This window comes from Meriones unguiculatus, chromosome 18 (genome assembly GCF_030254825.1).
Source record: "Meriones unguiculatus strain TT.TT164.6M chromosome 18, Bangor_MerUng_6.1, whole genome shotgun sequence".
Taxonomy (NCBI): Eukaryota; Metazoa; Chordata; class Mammalia; order Rodentia; family Muridae; genus Meriones; species Meriones unguiculatus.
The window spans coordinates 19,435,779-19,455,031 of NC_083365.1; the positions used below are offsets into that span (position 1 = coordinate 19,435,779).

The 19,253-nt window shown below is 46.0% G+C and overlaps 1 protein-coding gene across 1 annotated transcript; it reads right to left on the reverse strand.

The window, feature by feature from the left end:
* On the reverse strand, positions 1–18,434 carry Slc28a2 (solute carrier family 28 member 2). Its single transcript, XM_021645085.2, has 19 exons — positions 18,326–18,434; positions 17,620–17,779; positions 16,968–17,064; positions 16,772–16,863; positions 15,066–15,157; positions 14,156–14,339; positions 11,777–11,918; positions 9,987–10,100; positions 9,627–9,704; positions 9,164–9,244; positions 8,670–8,750; positions 6,541–6,666; positions 6,327–6,457; positions 5,764–5,932; positions 5,389–5,586; positions 4,778–4,859; positions 3,483–3,581; positions 3,188–3,299; positions 1–1,050 (listed from the first exon to the last, which is right to left on the reverse strand). The coding sequence occupies exons 3-19, from the start codon at positions 17,046–17,048 to the stop codon at positions 933–935; spliced, it is 1,980 nt and encodes a 659-aa protein (XP_021500760.1). The 5' UTR covers positions 17,049–17,064; positions 17,620–17,779; positions 18,326–18,434; the 3' UTR covers positions 1–932.
* Positions 18,435–19,253: the final 819 nt, after the last annotated feature.

Sequence of the window (19,253 nt, forward strand, 5' to 3'; positions counted from 1 at the left end):
TGGCTTCAAAACATTAGAAATTTATTCTTCACGTCTCTGAAGAAAAATCCCAGATCAAAGCAGCAGACATTTGGTGTTTGAGGACCTGCTTCATCACTCACCATCACTCACCATCAGGCACATGGGGAAAGTGTTCTCTGGCTCTTTTATCAGGGCTTGGATCCTGTTCATGAAAGTTCCACCTCCTGACCTCACCACACTCTAAGTTCTCAGCTCTAGTACTAACACCTTTGGAGACAGGATTTCAATACACAAATGGGGGTGTTAAATTAGCAGTGTTATACTTTAGGTCAGAAGGTATGAAAGAAAATGAAGCCAGGAGAAAAGCTGTGCATCTCTGTGTACCAGTGGTGGTGCTAGAGTGAAGATATTCCAGCTTCCACAGCAAGCCTGTTATGAAGCTGTGGTTATTTTCATTTGGGAGGGTAGGTACCTTGGAAGGTCACACAACAGGAAGCTATGGATTTTTGAGGAAACTCAGTAGTTCTGTGTGGTGACTGTGTTTTTGAAACAGTATCTCACTCTTGCAGTAACCCAGGCTTGCCTTGAATTTGAGGCAATCCTCTTAGCCGTGGGCTTACAGTGGTAAGACTACAGGACTGGGCCACCAGTCCTGACTTAAGACTAGGCATATACTTTTGATTTCCTTACTCTCTCCATTCTGGGCCTAGCCGGGGATTGAACCTGGATCTTAACCTTTACCACACAAATTTTTTCCCACTTAGCTACATCCCCACCATAATTTGGCTCAGGAAGGCCTACGGGGAATTCCTGTCTTGTGGGAAGGTGGGTGCTGGTTTTTTATACAGGGCTACAGCGAGCCCAGAACTTCTGCTTTTGCAGATTTTAGCGCAGTCCTTGCAGAATAGAAAACGTGTTTGGCAACACAGGTCTGTTCTATAAGAACTGTCGTGGAAATGGCCCCACCAGCCTCACACACACACAGTACTGTTATAGAGTTCACAGCAGCTAGCAAGATTCCTGGCGCTGAACTCATTGTCTGCCCACGGGCCGGAGAAAGATGGCGTGTTGGTGCCATTCAGCCACGTACTGAAATGATAAAGACAGAGATAGGCATGGGTCAGACACAACAGGCAGCACAATGCAACATCAACATTTGCCAGGTAGCTGAGAAAAAAAAAAAAACAAGCCTGTGAGTGGATCTGTTGGCCACAACCAATTAAATGAGATCCAATTAGATGCATGTTGCTCTTCATGCTTTAATCAATGCACCACAAAACCCTATCCACTGTGCCCAGCTCCTAGCTTCCGTCCGGTCAGTAGCATCATTTCCAGACAGCTGAGGAAAAGTTTATGCTTTATAAATGATCTAGAATTGAATTTAATTTTTTAAAAAAGCTGATAACCTAGGGCCACTTTCCTCTTGAGAAAGAAAAAAAATACTTACACTTCATTGGCATAAATTAATTGGACAAAGATATTTCTCATTTTTTTATTTTCATTTTATTCAAACTGAAAGAGAATTATATCACTTTTCTCCTTTCTTTTCCTTCCTCCAGCCCCTCTCATCTACCCTTCCCATAGTCCCCTCCACTGTCAAGTTGAAATCTTCTTTTTCTTTATTGTCATTACATACACACAGACAGACAGACAGACAGCTGTTATTTTTTTCAAGTCACATGTCCATGTGCAGGTGTTTGTATGTGTGTGTGAGTGTGGGTGCTGCCTGGATCTTTCCAGAGTGTGTGTGTGTGTGTGTGTGTGTGAGTGTGGGTGCTGCCTGGATCTTTCCAGAGTGAGTGTGTGTGTGTGTGAGAGTGTGGGTGCTGCATGGATCCTTCCAGAGCTAAAGTTGCAGATGGTTGGAGGCCACCCAACTTGCATGAGGAAATAGAAGTCAGGTCCTCGGCAAGAGCATCACGTTAACCGCTGAGCCATCTCTCCGGCCCCCGAAAACATTTCTTTTAGTTTCTGGCTGCTAATGACTCTTAGAGTGTGGCTTAGACTCTTAGAGTAAGAACCTACACATTAGAACTACACCAGAGTAAAGATCTACCCAGCTTACAAACTCCCGTTTAACAACGCACAAAATTGATGACTCATTTACTCTTACTTTATTTCTTGGCCCGTTGTGTAGCTGACATCTGTGTAACTGCATCCATTCATCACTGATACACACATCACCTCCTGAGCAGGCTCCAGCTCTGATTTCTATCCTGAGCCCCAGATCCCAGTTGACATGCGTAGCTTTATGTGGTGTTCACATAGATACCTCCAAATGAACTAGAGGACACCACACCTTTCTCCTTTACTCCTGTTTCCTGTTCCTCATTTTGATGGACACATGGAGCCAAGACAGAAAAGACACTTCTTTTCTCTCCTCATCCTGGGCCTTGTCCCTTTCTAGGTGGGGGCCGATCCTACCCATTCCCCGTTGGTCCAGTACACCGTATTCTTACAAGTATCTGACTATCTCTTGATAAGGATGTTAGGGCAGTGGGTTTGCTCTCCTTGCTATCCAAATGTCCTGTAAAGCACAGGTAACCATGCCAGTGTCCAGAACCCTGCAGGTCAAAATTTACCTTCTCTTGGCTTTCATATAATGCCTTTATGTGTTTCTTCCTTGCTTCTTACAGCTCTCCCCACCCAGCTGCAGGCCTCCCCCTGGCACATACCTTTGGCTTTGACAATATCAAATATTCTAATACCTCATATCCTTCCTTTTATGTGTCCCAAAGCTAGCTCGTTGGGCTCAATAATAAGTTCTTTTCATTTTCTAAAGTGCAGTAAACAAGGACATCTTCACACTATCTGAACTCGAGGTCACCTTAAACATTTAAATCTGTCTTCTCTTGGCTTGTCCCATTTCTATCTGGAAAAGCAAAACCTTTGAGTTTTAGCCACTTAGGACCATTGTAAAGTCCTCACCCATAAACTATCTATTTTGGTCACCATAAATGCAGTAGCTTCTTAACAAAGAGACCACACTTAGTTCCCTTCCCCTCTACACCACCAATAAATAGAACCTGCCACACACAGTAGGGCTGATACTGAAGATGTCGCCTACTAAGAGGAAAGAGTATAGTTGAAGGCCATCACCAATGCCCATGCTGTGCCTCAGACACTCCACACAACTCCCACAGGCCTCCATCTCCCAACGTGCAGAAGTTCCCTTCGTACACGAGGACATTAACAGGAGGGAGCAGGCCCCCCGGTGTTCGCCTACCTCTGGAAGAGCTCTCTGCAGCACACATAGGTCTCATAGGTTCTATTGGTGAAATTTGTGTTTAAGAACGAGACACAGTCAGTTTCAGCGCCCCTGGGAACATAGAGGATTCCTGCGTGAAGGAGACAGACATGGTAGGAAGGAGGCTTTGACACATGGTCCCCAAAGTTCTTGAGTGTTCGCTTGGGAGTTGGTAACACTGCAGATTAGGTGTCTGTGGGATGGACGGTTAGCTAGATAAATATCCTGAGAGAGACCCTGTGATCTCTGCCAGAGACAGCGCTTGGCCACCTACCTGCCATACAGGCACTGATAAAGGAAACGCAGGCACCTGTGAAGAGGGCCCTGACCACAATCTTGCACAAGTCACTCTTCCGCTGGGGCATCATGGATGCTGTAGGCAACAAAAGGAAAGTAACTGGCTGTCTTCCCCACACAGCAAGAAGGGGTGGCCCTCGAGTCCCCGTCAGAAGAATGTAGAAAGCAGCACAAGTGTCCATATGCCCAACCGCCTGAGGCTGCTAACGCTTTCCTAAGAGGTGTGTCCATACATTTGTCTTAATATATAACTCAGACTTTTCCTGGGTCAAGGATTATATATCTGACCCTCACCTCGGTGGCTCTGGAACCCACTCAAGATATATCTGAACCAGCAAAGCTCTGAGCTGCTGCAAGCAGGCACAAATGCCTGGGGTTGGCCAGTTGAGAGCTACACTCTTAAGACCAGTCTAGAATTAAACGGACCATTTTGAACTAAAGGGTTAGAAAAGGCAGCATCTACCTCACCCCAGCCCAGAATCACGGCTACCAAGTGGCAGAAGTCCAACAATGAGGACGGATGTTTAACAGAGTGAAAAGATAAACCAAAAGGAAAATGTTTCTCCCCCAAACTGTTTGATCCGCTCTCAATGACATAAATTTAATGAGTCTACCCCAGAATATGATTACCATAAATGGCATTTTAACACATTCTCTTCATACTCTACTTCTTCTAAGGCCCATTTCTACCGTGGCTCTTTCAAGTGCTCAGGATTCTGATAGAAACCCCTCATCCTGCCCTCCAGGACCTCTCCCTTCTTCCCAGTATTCCTGCACCCATCACCTGCAGGCACCAATCTGAATTCCTCTGCTTCAAATTCTAAGTCCTCTGGGCTCCAGGACTGTCAGCTTTTAACCCAACAAGCTGTGATGCTCACTCATTCCATTTATCTGATTTTTTTTTGTCTCCTATTTTCATTTTGTATTCCTGTACAAATATCACTATTTAAAAAAAAAAACTTAATTTCAGTAGCTTAATTTCAGAAACTACTTTTGGCAGTTTAATGGCAGGATAGAAATAATTTCAATAACTTTTATCAGAAAAATAAAACTAAAACCTTTGTTGTGCCTTGGCAGGAAGGAGAAAGGGCAAATGAAGGTTTGGTTGTAAAGGATTTAACCCATAGTCAGGCTGACTGCATTGGCTCTGAGCGTCACATGGTCCAAGAGACCCACTTCATATCAGCTCTTCTCTCTAACCTCAGCTCAGCAGTGAGCCAAGGCTGGGATCTGCCTGGCGTTTTGAGGACCTGGCAGAATTTAACAACTCACTCAAGCCTCCCAGTGTGATTCCTATGGAACTAAGATTGGCAAATCCACAGAGTGAAAACGTCGCAATAATTTCAGCTTTCACCTAGGGGGGAAAAACAAGTAGATAAATTCAGTCCCAGTGTGTCTTGCAACCACGGTAGAAGTTCCAGGGCATACCAACTCTTTCTTCCAATGTTCTAAGGAACACACAAAAGATGCTCAGAAAATAACTGGCCCCTGAGTTACAGCAGCTGTCCTGATGTGGTACTACCACAGGAACCCTTGCCCAGCCCTGTTCTGATTAAAGATGAGGAGAGAATGGTTTAGAGCTGTAAAGGGAGAGGCAAGAAAGATCGATTCATTCAGGACATCCAAATGAAGGTGCATTTCTTGGACTGTCCCAATGTAAGGAAGCAACAGGTGTCTTATAGATCAGAGCTGGGTCAGACTGCAGGGGAAAAACAACCCGGAGACCTGGAGCAGAAGGTCGAGTACTGAGACATACGGTTCTGCTTGTCTTGTGCTTAGGCCGGGACCTGTGTGGCCGCAGTGTTTGTGTGGTGTGTTGTGCTTTCCCTCAGGTATTCATGGCCCAAACCTCTCACTCTATAATTTTCTGGATTGCCACTTACAGAAAGCCACTGTTTCTCGCCATCAATCCACTCTTCTATTCCAGAGAGACGTTTGTTCTTGTATTGAGACAGTTGTTGATAGGCCACAAATTCATTGATGAAGAATTTGACTCCCACTATCTCAGCCACCAGGGGACAGTCGGCCCACTGTACCCCCATCATGAAAACCATGGGCCTTAGGACATAGGAGCAGATGACCTGGTGGAAGATGAATACCCCAGGGAAAGGAAGAGAAGACAACAAAGCTCAGGTGCCAGGAGCCTCTCTGGAGATCTAGCTCTCCTCCTCCTCCTCCTCCTCTCTCTTCTCCAACTTGGGCTTTCTCTTAGCTTACTGTGCTTCAGGGAAACACGCCCAGTGCATTTAAGACTTTACCTGGAAAGTGAGTCCATGAATGTCCACCATTTCCCCCAGCCAGGAGAGGGTAGCATTGACGAAGGCCAACACAGCCAGAAAGGCAATCAGGTTGGCTGCAACATTGGCGACAAGGCCTATGGCATCTGTGGCTCCATTGCTCGCAGCTTCCAGGATGTTCCTCTCTTCCCTGTGGTTATTGGACAGAGAGAAAGAACATGCTGCCTAGGGTGGCATCAGCTCCTCAGAGAAGAGAAGCTCCATTGACCCTACAGCGGACGAAGTGGGTGCACAGCCATTGTGAGAAGTGAGGGCATTCCTTCGTAATGACGACGGTGGGGAGTACTCTGTAGTGATTCAGATGTGACCGCCATTGAAGTCCAATGCCAAAGACATGGAGTATTTGTATAAGGAGATAATGCCAGGTGGGAAGGTTAAATCGAAACAATAAAAAAAAATGGAGGCAGAGAGAGCAAAAGGGACATGGAATGACGTTCTTCCTTCAGGGAAACTGGAAATCTCTACCACCACAGAGCCTCTCTAGGTAGCATACCTTACCGTCTCCCAAATTCTCCCTGACTCACCCACGAGGCAGTTTCACTCCCTCCTTGCTCTTGAACTTGGACTCCTCTACCTCCGGATAGACCAGTTTGGACAAGGCAAGTGCACAAGGGGCAGCCATCACTGAGGCAGAAATCAAGGATGATGCGTCAATCTGGAAAGCCAGACAGGGGGTTAGCACCAGCGTAGGGCTCAACGTGAGTGCAACCGAGAGCAATCATGGTGCCCGCGCCTCACCCCAAAGGATATGAAGGCTCCCAACACAGTGCCGGCGATGGTGGCGAAGCCTCCAGTCATCACTGCGTGGATTTCAGAGAGGGTCATGTCTGCCAGGTAAGGACGGATGAGCAGAGGTGCCTCTGTCTAAAAGCAAGGGAAAATAGTCGCAGACCAAGAAGGTATTACTCCCCATGTCAAAGCGCTTATCCTGTATGGGAATGGGCCCACCAGATATGTGCCCTTCCAGCCAGGATACAAAAACCCGTCCAACTGTGTCCTTGCTGGCCTTGTTTTCACTTGTTCCTACGTCATGTTGTAAAATACTGTAGACAACTGATGTTCATTTATTTGGTTTACCATGTCCAAGCTCGTGCGCTTACTGGTGAACTATAGAAGAGTACAGTGCACTTGCTGACCAGACACTAGATGTCTACAAGGCATGTATCAAAGGAACTGAAAATAACTTATCTAAGCTAATGCTTCATGAGATGATAATGATAAAATAATGTCAGCACGGCAAGAAGGTTCAGTTGTTGGTGACCGATATTAACCATTACAGCGTTGAATACATGCTATCGACTGGTCAGAAATCAACATTAGGGACAACAGATTTTTCAAAGAGGCAAGGAATTAACATTGAAGTCTTTTTCTCCCAAAGGACCTGAATTCAACCTCTAGAACCCACATGGTAGATGGAAGGAGAGAACACCCACAAGTTGTCCTCTGACCTCCACATGAGTGCATGACACATGAGCACACACACATACACATGCACAGTCATTAAATAAATTAATACAAGTTTTAATGAAATGTCTGTAGGTTTTTTTTTTTCTTTTATTAATTAGGAAGATTCAAGGAAACTGCCTAGCTTTAACCGGATGTCATTTATCTTTTAATGAACGGCATCAAAAGGACGACTTTAGCTACTTAGACCATTAATGAAAAGTTCCTGCTCTTAGCAGACTAAAGTCTAGCTGGGGAAATTTAACTGACTGCTGATAATTTTAGCAAAAATGGAAGGCCATGATAAAAGAATCCTGAATTACTCAGAAAACATATCAAAAGCAGATAATTGGCCTATGGCTTTGGGAGAAAAAGACCTCAAGGTTAACTTCTTGCCCATTTGAAAAACTGTTGTCCCTAATGTTGATTTTGACCAGTCAATAACATATATAACTGTAATGGTTAATATTGGTTATCAACAATTGATAGAATCTCCAAAAAATCACGACTCTAGGAATGCCTTGAGGGATTATCTTGATCAGTGCCATTCCCTAGGCTTGGGTCCTGGTTGTACTACTGGCTAGGCAGAAGCATCATTACTCTCTGCTTCCTGACTGGATGCAACAGAAGCAGCTGCCTCAAGCTCCTATCACCTAGATTTTTCCCAACATGAAGGCTGGACTCTCAACCTGTGAGTCAAAAGAAATCCTTTCTCTCTTAATATGCTTTTTGGGAGTATTTTAACCACAGCAACAGGGAAGGATACCTGTTCCACACAAACATTCGCTCATATTCCCCACAGATGGACACACGAAGAAAGATGCTGTCTGAAGAAGAGCCCTGTTAATCCGGAGTAAGACAAGCCACTGCCTCCTCAGAGACCACGGAAAAAGGGGGATCACAGGGAGTCATGGCAAGAAACTGGAAGGAAACACTACCATCCTTCATAGCTCCTGAAGGGGATCAGGTTTAGACTCGGACATTCACCTCTATTCCTGTGTGAGAAGCTGGGTCAGTGGCTAAGAACAACCTTTAGGTGGTGTGCCCAGACTGTGGATTAGGCATTGAGGGTAAAACAATGAACTGATTTCTCCTTGACCCTCTAAGGTTTCTTCTTAAGGGACCAACTGCCTCACGGTCTTCATTTCTCTGCTTTCATAAGAAAGAAACGTGCCTTTCAAGCTGTGTGGCGACACGAGCTTATACTCCCAGCGCTTGGGAGGTGGAGGCAGGAAGATCAGGAATTCAGGGTCATCCTCAGAGTGAGTATAAGGTCAACCTGGGTGACATGAGACCCTGTCTCAGAAAAAAAAGAAGGAAGGAGGCAGGGGGGGGGGGAAGAAAAATACTCTTTCTAAATTTGTTGTCTGCCAAGTTCTCAGTTCTTGAGAGAAAAGAAAAACAGAAGGCCCCAAGGTACTTACCATCCCCACAAAGATGTTTCCTGCCACAGCCAGGGTCTCTGCAGCAGTGGTGCCCATAGTGATTTGCAGAAACCAGGCAATCTAAAAGGATCCAGAGACCTAAATCATCAGCGTTAACAGGAATCTTGGATAATGTCCAGTGATTCCCCTACCCCTACCCCATTTACAGGTGAGGAAACTTAGACCTAGAGAAACAGTGCATCACAGAATGACTCAACAAGTGGCTAACAGATTAGCCAAAACTCAGGCCTTGGGGCTTCTAGAACAAGGGAAATAAAGCCCAGTATGAAAGTTCAGTCCGGCCCAGCTTTTTACCATGTTCTGATCCCAGCCTCTCTCAGACCTGGGTAATCACTTGATACTAGGATGCCTTTTCACACCAGCTCTGACTCTTCACAATCCACATATGAACATTTTTCCCGAACATTTTTCTAATTGATTCCTCCTGACAGATCCAAGCTGAAGGTCCTTCTGTGGAAACCCAAATGACTCACCTTCTGAACCACCCACTGCACGAGGCCCAGGTAATAGAGAATAGACATCACACATCCAAAGAAAATAATGATTGGCAGGGACTGCAACGAGAATGGTGGCAGCAGGTGAGAGATTACACTGCTATGGGTGTCACAGGCAAGCTCCTGTAGGCCTCTAAACTAAGCACAGGGCACACCCAGGGTGTCTGATACAGTGTAGGTTAGGGAAAAAAATCAAATGTACTGCAGACCTACCAGCCTGTCCATATTAAACGCAGGATAGTTCCTGAGCCTCTCCCCTCGCCCGCCCTTAAGCCGATTTCATGATGGTAAGGATCATGGGAAAAGAGTGGACTCCCTTCTAGGGTCAAATTGGTCAAGAGGCTGCCTGGTCTCTTAGACACACATCATCCTCTGGCCATCCCTCACCCTTTCACTGACATGGTCATTCCTGCCCATGTCATTCAGGTAAAATAGGTATTACCTGAAAAGCAAAAACGTTTTGGACCAGCGTATCACCAAAAACAAAACTGGAGCCTTCCACGGTGTAAGCCAAGAAAGTCTGAAGAGGGGAGATAAAAGATGAGAGTTAGGACAGGCAGGAGGATGGGGTTTCACTCAGGTGTGACCACCTGTGGGCAGGCCAGATCCCAGAAGTTGGCCAGGAAATGACAGACTGGGCAAATAATTTCTCTTCGCCTGAACTACATCGTTTTCTCTCTTTACCCAGCCAGATTCCCCAATGCCATCATTAAGACAGAGTCCCAAAGCCTCGTGCTGCCCTCAAATCTACATCCTCTGCGGTTCCCGATAAACGAAACTTGTGACGTTCAATTCCCTGTACCTGGATCTGATCTCCCAGCCACTGAAACGCATTAAATCCAGGTTCAGTTCTGATGACCAAAATCCCAAAGATGAACTGAAGGCCCAGGCCCCAAAACACTGTCCTCCAGCACACCTGAGATCAGAAAGAAAATATTCCGACATGAGTTACAAACTTTGCTCGGCCATTGTCTGGCTCAACCATGGAGTGGGAATGGAGCTAAGAGAGGATTTTAACAGTCTGGGGTAACTGGACTGGGCTGGCTAGTTTTATGTCAACTTGACATAAACTAGAGTCATCTAAGAGGAAGGAACCTCAGCTGAGAAAATGCCTCCGTGAGATTGGGCTGGAGACAAAACTATAGGGCATTTTCTTAATTAGTGATTGATGGCGGAGGGCCCATCCCTGGGCTGGTGGTCCCGGGTTCTATAGGAAAGCAGGCTGAGCAAGCCATGAGGAGCAAGCCAGTGAGCAGCATCCCTCCATGGTGTTCACATCAGCTCCTGCCTCCAGATGCCTGCCCTGTTTGAGTTCCTGTTCTGACTTCTTTCAGTGATGAACAGTGATTTGAAAGCATAAGCCGAATAAACCCTGAAGAGGAATGTTAATTCAGAACATGGATACTCTGGTAAAGGACATCCTTACCAGCTCTCTGTGATCGGCTGGAATACAAACAGGAGACAGAGGCGAGCAGATCTGAGTTCAAGGCCAGCCTGGTATAGAGCAAGTGTGGAGTAAAGAGGAGCTTAGGTCCAGGCATGGTGCAGCCTTTAAGGTGAAGTTAGTTTGAAGGAAGCACCCAGGTTTGAAAGTGATGTTTAAATGAGTGTCACAAAACGTGATACACCGGAGAAAGATTTGACAAAGATTCAACTCTAATGAGATCAAAGAGGAAAGGGAAGCTCCTTAATGGACAGTGCAGAAAGACAGAGAGAAAGGAGGCAGTTTGCAAAGAGAGAATACAGGTGAAGGCAGAATGAACCAGAGAATGAGAAGGAGCCACAAATTAGAAAAGATTACTGGAGTTAGTTTGAGGCTAAGCAGAGAAATTCAGAAGCCAAGAGAGAAGCCAGGTTGAATAAGTCAGCTGGGAGAGGCGTTTGAGCCAGAACAGCTGAGTTGAACCAGCCAGCCCAGAGCTCAGTAAGAACAAGAGAGGGTGATCTTATTCAGCAGTAAGTCTCAGAGACAGAAAGCATTCTAGGCCTAGATTAGATTGTACGGAGGCTAGAAGCTCCCAGGACTAGGCCTAGGTTAACAGAGGACAGTAAGCCTCCAAGACAATTGAATCAGGGGGGTAGAGTTCCTTTTACAAACTCTTTCCTCCTCAAGTTGCTTTGGGTCATGGTGCTCCATCACAGAAATAGTGCTCTAAGACCATAGCACAGGGAACCGGGAGACTGGTAAGAAAAAAGAATGCGGAGATATTGTGCAAAGAGACAAGTACATCCATACTGGCTTTTAAAATAAGCTATGTGATAGCTGTGCACATGCATACAAATAACTTCCACAAACGTCATTTTTCACAGTGCCACCTGATTCTCTGTCAAACTCTATTTGCTTTCTTTCCTTCTTCCTATTTTATTTTTCTTTAGTGCTCACTGGATCCATGTCTGTCACAGTAACAATCAACAGGCCAGACATCTCCAAAGGCTTTCAAACTTCTCACAGGAATAAGACTGCCAGAGGGAACGCCCGGGAGTGGTCACTCAGCTGTGTCTTTACCATGAACACCTGACACACACGTGTTGTGATTTCTCCTTGGCCCTTGCTCTGTGTTGCTTTGCCCAACCTAAACACCACAAACTCACCGCGCTGTGGTGTTTGGAGCAGGCGAAGAGGATGAGGATAAACATGCAGATTCCCGCAAAGGAGATGAGCTGCTCTGGCCTTTGAGCTGTGTCTAGAGCCAGCCACAGGATAAGGCCGACCACAGAGGCTGCTGTGAACACCCTGAAGGGGGAATGGAAGGGCCTGTGAGATAACCCCACGGCTTGTTCTTCATTAGATAGAGATGGACCTAGCGTGTGCTCCCCGCCCCCCAAATATCTGAAATAATAGACACAGCAATAAAATGTGATAAAAAGAGTCGTCCCCGAAGGTGCTTCCAATGACTAATCAAAATACTGAAAACACAAGGAAAGGCTGCATTGCCCAGTTCCCCCCCGCCCCCCTGTGGATTGCCACTCAACTTTTAACTGCTCCAAGGGTTAGACTCAAATAAGTCCTTTATGGACTTAGGGTCTTCGCATGGACCAAACATATTTCAGGGCATGGGCTGGAGACGGGGGCTGTAGCTCAGCAGAGCACTTACACTGCACACTGGAGTAAGTAATTTGTGGATTTACGGCCTTCAAACGTACCAAGCATATTTCAGTACATAGGCTAGAGGCTGGGAGTGTAGCTCAGCAGAGCACTTGACTCAGATGTGCAAGACCTTGGGTCCAATCCACAGCCTCCCAAAATAAATAACCAGTCACGTAGTGCAAGCCTTAGGAAGTGGAGGCAGGAGGATCACGATTTTAAGGTTGAGGTTGGAGAATGGGCTCATCAGCTAAGACCCCAAAGTGCAGTTTTTTTTTTTTTTTTGGGTCAATCAGTACCGCTGGTGCAGATGGGACTCCGTATCAGGGAGGAAGTTTCAGTCTGAAATCCCATGAGCCTTTGACAGACGTGCAAGATCCTGAGTCCAATCCCCAGCCCCCCAAAATAAATAAGCAGCCACGCAGTGCAAGCCTTAGGAAGTAGAGGAGGCAGGAGGATCACGACTTTAGGGGTGGGGTGAGAGAACTGGCTCAGCAGCTGAGAACACCGGTTCTCGCAGAGAACTCAGTCAATTCCCAGCACCCACATCGTGGCTCACCAACCACCTGCAGCCCCAGTCTCAAGGCGTCTGACGGCCTTTTCTGAACACAGCGGTCACCAGGCATGCGGGTGGGGCACACACGGACAAGGCAGACGAAACACTCATACACATGAACTAAAACTGAAAAAGTGTTCAGTTATGCTGACGAGCAGATTTGCTCCTGGACGCTAAGATAATGAATGGTTCTCAACCTCTGGGGAGGTTGCATACCAAACAAATATCCTGCACATCAGATGTCTATATCACAATTCATAACAGTAGCAGATGTACAGCTATGAAGTAGCAACAAAAAGTCACTTTATGGACGGGGGGGAGGGGTCACCCCAACATGAAGAACCGCAGCATTGGGCAGGCTGAGAACCGCTGCTCTAAAAGGCTGTAACAGAAAAACGCAGGTAGAGGAGCCCTAAGGGCTAGAGGGGAAAGAGGTGGAGCAAAGGGAGGGGAGAAGCAAGCTGGTTGATAACAGAAGTGCAAGAGCCTGCTCCGACCAGCCCACTGAAGAGAAGCATGGGTTTGCTCACGTCTGTCAAAGGCTCATGGGATTTCAGACTGAAACTTCCTCCCTGATACGGAGTCCCATCTGCACCAGCGGTACTGATTGACCCAAAAAAAAAAAAAAACTGCACTTTGGGGTCTTAGCTGATGAGCCCATTCTCCAACCTCAACCTTAAAATCGTGATCCTCCTGCCTCCACTTCCTAAGGCTTGCACTACGTGACTGGTTATTTATTTTGGGAGGCTGTGGATTGGACCCAAGGTCTTGCACATCTGAGTCAAGTGCTCTGCTGAGCTACACTCCCAGCCTCTAGCCTATGTACTGAAATATGCTTGGTACGTTTGAAGGCCGTAAATCCACAAATTACTTACTCCAGTGTGCACGCCTGTAATCCTAGCACTCAAGGGGTAGAGGCAGGAGGATCAGAAGTTCAAGGTCATCCTTGGCTACATAGAGACTTCTGAGACCAGCCTGGACAAGAGACCTTGTCTCACAAAAAGAAAAAAAAGAAGAGAAAGAGGGAGGGAGGAGGGAGGAGGCAAGGGGAGGGCTTTGATTTCCTCAGTGACTTGATAGTCCACCATTAAAAGGACCATTAGAAGGAGGTGGAAGCTATAGGAGGCGAGGCCCGATTGGAGGAAGTCGATCCCTGGGCACATGGCCTTGTAGGCTACCTCTTGCTCTACTGATATTGCTGCCTCCCAGCTGTCAGCAGCTTGGCCTCACAGGCTCACTTCCCACTGTGATAGTCTGCCCTATCACCAGCCAATTTCCATGGGGCGAAGCAACCGTAGGCTCAGCCTCTGGACCTGCTTGACACACTTACCACTTTACCCAAAGTCTGAGGCGGGAGTTCTTCAGGGGCTTCAGGCATCGGATCAGTTTTTCAGCGAAGAGTTTCTTCAGGAAGTGGCAAGCCAGGATGAAGATGACAAGACAAGTGAGGACAAATAACGCCAGCGCCCTCTGGAAGTTCAGGATGCAAGCTGCCAGGAAGTAGGCGGCATAAGCTACAAAAAGAGGGTGAAGAGCTGAAGTCGGCAAGGCTGAGCTTCCGCAGAGCATGAACCATACCCCTCCGCTCCTGTACGCACACACACACACACACACACACACACACACACACACATTCCCAGCTCTGTCAAATGATTAAACTTTCCTCTTGGGTAAAGCCGCGTGAAGGAGGCTGACGCTAGGAGGAAGAGCCGCGTGGCGCTTTGCTCAGCGTTCCCAGAAGCCAGGGGACCGACCACCTTTGACCTCACCCTCCCAGCAGCATCAAGTGCCACCTGACAGCATAGTATAAACAAGATTCTCTGTCTTTCAAAAGTAATGCGTGGCGCTGATTTTAATTGTAAGCCAGTAAATAAGTTTTTGTGTAACAGGTGTCTCTTATAAAGATGACAGACTTGTGCCCCGAGTCAAATCTAAAAACAGCACAAAACAAACAAAAGATGATGAACTGAAAAAAAAAAAATCTTAAAAATTTAAATCTGTCAAATAGTTTTGAACTGTAGCATATCTTTGGGTTTTTTTTTAATCCTTCCGGAGAGGAGGCAATAGTTATGGCAGTTACAATCTGTACCTCAAATTAACATTTAGGTTAATTTATGAGTAGCATTACTTTTCATCTCACCCAGCAATAATCTTGACACAAGTTAACAGTTCTAAAAAAAAAAAAAGAAAGAAAGAAAAATGCTTGTGTTCTCCCCTTCCATGAATTCTCTTGATCTCACCTAAACATAAGAGACCAAGCAGGATCTTCTTGAATAAACCAGCATGTCTTTCAAAGAAACATCTTGCCTTGGAGAAAGGCTGAAGAATCCTCCTGATGAGAAGCCAAAATTAAAACGTGAGAATCATTCCATCCTGTTTGCGCAATTCTTAGAATTCAGACGGCCCAAGGCGAAGTTTGTTCTTAGTCAATGAAGAAAATTATTCAGCTGGAGGGTGTTTAATAGTATTCCCGGAAGGCCCCACAGGCCAGCTCAAAGCTTGCGCCTGTGCGTGAGGTCAGAAAGGCCCTACTCAGCCTAGAGTAGCTACACCCTTGATAACTTCGTGCCTCAGAAGAGGACAATGGTCATGCCAGGGTTTTTCCTGAGGAGGAGTGTTGCTCAGCTTCCATATTCCACCCATCCTTCTCAGAGGCTACTCCCATAGCACCCTAAAACCACACAGAGCTAGCACCTTTGGTTGTTGTGCATACACTGGCAGATGGGGGACAAAACAACGCCAACCTCAGGAGTCTCTCTGTTGACAGGCCTGACAGAACCAGTCAAGAACCAGTCAAGGCTGCTTTGTACAGTGTTTTCCATGTGTTCGGGCTCAAAGAACTTTGCAAATACTGACAGGGTCCCTCTAAGGAGGCTGGAGGTGGTTGGGATTGCAGTTTTCTACACAAAGGACTTCTAGACTGTAGTGGGTAAGCTAAGTCCGTATACATACTATTCAATAAAGTTTTGTTAGAACACGCCCATGTCTGTTTGTTTACTGTTAATCTGTGGCTTCTTTCTCACTAAAATGTTAGGGTTGAGTAAACAGCCTATACTTCTAGACCGTTTACTGTTTTGTCCTTCAGAGAAAAAGCACCAATTGTCAATCTTACTTGGTAGGTAAACAAAAGTAACTATAACGTCCGTGTATAAACTATGTTCAAAGAGGAAAGAAATAACTTTTTTTTGAATGAGTATCTTACTATACTGCCCAGACTTACTCTCATACTCATTAAGACCAGAAATCACTCTCCTGCCTCAGCTGCCAAAGCTCTGGGTTGCAGCCCTATATTAGCATGAAATTCCACTCTTAGGAATTTAATGGCTTGAACATAATCCGAGCCCTCAGGAGCCTGAGGCAAGAGAATAGCTGTAAATCCAAGGCCACCTTAGTTTATAAAGTGAGTACCAGGCCAGCTATGACTACACAGTAACATTCTATCACAAGAAGGAAAAGAAGAAAAGAAAAAAGACCCATAACCAAACAAGAAAAACAAAAAACAGAGCAGCACATTCCTGGGTAGAGTTTAGGTCCAGTTCCAAGCAAATCGACTCTAGAATTTGTATTATTGACTGTTAAGCTGCTAACCAAAGTATGAAATGTTGTGATTACAAAAAAGTTCAGAGGTGATTGTTCAAGTCATAGATAATTACACAAAACCACACAGAAGAGTACTCAACAAATGCTGGGAATTTGCTGTTATTATTGCTGCTGTAGTTATTATTATTTTTAATGTCATGCAGGCAGGCATTGATGGTTTTGTCTACGTCATGGGTTTACACTTTAGTTAATTCTACAAAATATCAAACATGTACTTGTAGTAACGCACAGTGATCCTGATCTTGTCTGTGAGTTAAGTAGCCTGAGAATGAACAGCTTTGACCTGTTTTCACTCCACCCCCGGGTTTCTGGGTGCTAACCAAACTGGACTCTGGAACATCCTTACCTCTGGTGAGAGGAATGCCCCAAGCCATCCTTCAGACTGTGTCCCTGTGTCACTTCTTGCATCTTTTGGCTTTGCTCAGGATTTCCTCCTTCCTAGAAACACAGGTAAAGGTGAGATGAGCCAGGCGCCCTTTCAGGGGGTGAAGAGATTGAGAAAGCAGCCAAAAGCCACACAATAGCCCACCATCCTGAGTTACCATGAGTTCCAGCCCTGGGTTCTGGATGCCATTCTTCACTGTGGTCTGGAAAACAGTCTCTCGTCCCCCTGATCTCTCCATCTCCTGTTATCCTTAGCTGAAAAACAAACTCAAGACTAAGGCTAGCAGATTTGCTATTCTGTCATGAGGAGCGAAGGAGAACTTTTAAGGTCAGATCCTCTCAGAAACACAAAACTCAATTTCTCTAAAAAGTCAGCTGCCCCATTAAGAATAAGAACTAAAAAGACTGAGAGCAGATTAATAGAGTAAACAATGAAAAATAGAATTTGATTTCTTGTTGAAAATGGTTATGGAAGAAAAGGCAATATGACAGACAAGAAATAAAGAGCAGGAAGGAACTGGAATGAATTGGCAGGGCCTCCCAGGGCCCCAAGACTTGGGTTAAAATATAATCCATTTAGTCCCTCACATCAAGGGTCATACAGTAATATTCTTTTATCTTTTTCCTGAAGCAGGTCCACTTAGATAGGCTGAAAGGAAGGAGAGGCAAAATGATAGCTGAGGAAGCCCTGGGTGTGCCGGGGGGGGGGGGGGAAGAGGGAGATCAATACACTGCTTTAGGTCGTGTTCTCTAAGGAGCAGAACTGATAGAACACGTATACATAAGAGAGGGCTTTCAAGAATGACTTACAGCGTGCTGAGTGTCTCTGCACCGTCCAGTCTGACACTGGCTGCAACCTGGGAGCTGCAAAGTTGCAAAGTCAGATGCCTCAGAAGTTCCTGGAAGATTCCTGGAGAGCTACCTGTCTTCAGTGCACACAAGATCCAGCAGCGAGATTGAATACTCTCACCTGCAGGAAGTGAAGGGAGGCAAGCAAACGGGACAGTTTCCCGTCGGACTTCCTTCTTTTTAAGTGGTTACCAATAAAAATGCCACCCACTCTAGGGGAGGGGCTTCCGAGAAGTGTGTTTAGTTGAGCTAACCAACCCATCCAGATGAGGACAGTGACAAGGTCATGACTCTGCCGAGCATTACACAGTTATCCTATGTACCACTGAAGATGCACCGTTCTTCCCTCAGAATTAGTGAGTGGCAAGGTCCCTGGCTGAACGCAGGCCTTTAGTGTCCTATGGTTTAACTACGACAATATACATTTAAGAACATCTAATTACTGCTATCATCTCAGTCGTTACATTGCTGGGTAAAGGAAGGGAGTTCTCTGGTCAGAAGCAATATGTGGAATACTACTGAAGCATTCTGTAACTCCAAAAAGGATAGTTTTATCTGAGGCATAAACCCTCAGGAAAGACAAATCCATAACCAGAATAAGTATCTCTTCTGGTAAGAACAGATCACTGCCATTTTTACTAAAGGAGGGGACGGACCTGTCACCTACCTTTTCACTGGTCATGCTGCAGAAGGCTGTGACTCGGGGGACACAGTGTTAGTCTCTTTTGTCGCTTGTTACCATGAGGTGCAGCCTCAGCCGGTGAGCCTGGGTGAATACAGGTCCACGCTGTTGAACCTGGGTGTGCCTTCCATCTGGGCCAGCCTGAGATTATGTGCCCTTTGAGCCAATGATGAGGGTGGTGGGAGTAAGAGGTGAATTTGTGCTCGCAGAAATCAACAGAGATACTTGGTGATTAAAATCATCTGCTCGTGTTAGGTTTGGTGAGCAGCCCGACAAGACGCAAGCGCCGTTGTTTTTGGAGCGGTCGTCTGCCCACATCTTCCTTCCCTAAATGTCTTTCATGCCTTTTTTTTTCCAATCATGCCTCCAAGTCCTGGGCCATCCAGCCAAATTAGCCATGCAGGCCATGTATCGGCACATAATATACCACATCAGATCATTTTTATGCCAGGCGGAATGCGTGATCATGACCACGTACGCTCTCAAAAGTTCTGCCCACTGTGAAGATTTTTCCCTTCGCTGGTGGCCTTCACAGCCCCAGAAAGGAACAACAATGATACAGGCGTTCACTTCTGGTGGAATCTGCGCAGCGTTCAGAGCCGCCAATAAACCAGTCTGTTCTTTTTCCGTCAATCGTAGAGCACATACAACACAGCCAGACCTAAGGCACGCGCGTGGGGACGGAAGACATTAATAGGGCCGCCTAGGCTTTGTTCAGCTCCTTCGTGTAACTTAATTTCGCCCCGTGGATCTGCTTAGATCCAGTCATATACAGAGTGTACTGCTGCTTTGAATGTCCAGCTACACAATTTGGTGGGCCAGGTAACACACAGCTCATGATCGACAGTGCATGTCACGTGATAATTTTCAGCTCATTGTCAAATGCTCAGTTTCCACTAAGTAGGGCACCGTA

Excerpts from the sequence above, each read along its gene's own strand:
- Slc28a2 (XM_021645085.2), bottom strand. The coding sequence starts at position 17,048 with ATGGAGAGATCAGGGGGACGAGAGACTGTTTTCCAGACCACAGTGAAG. Across the intron at positions 8,751-9,163 it reads TGCAGTGGGTGGTTCAGAAG|ATTGCCTGGTTTCTGCAAAT; the intron begins GTGAGTCATTTG and ends GGATCCTTTTAG. Across the intron at positions 1,051-3,187 it reads TGCAGAGAGCTCTTCCAGAG|TACGTGGCTGAATGGCACCA; the intron begins GTAGGCGAACAC and ends TTATCATTTCAG.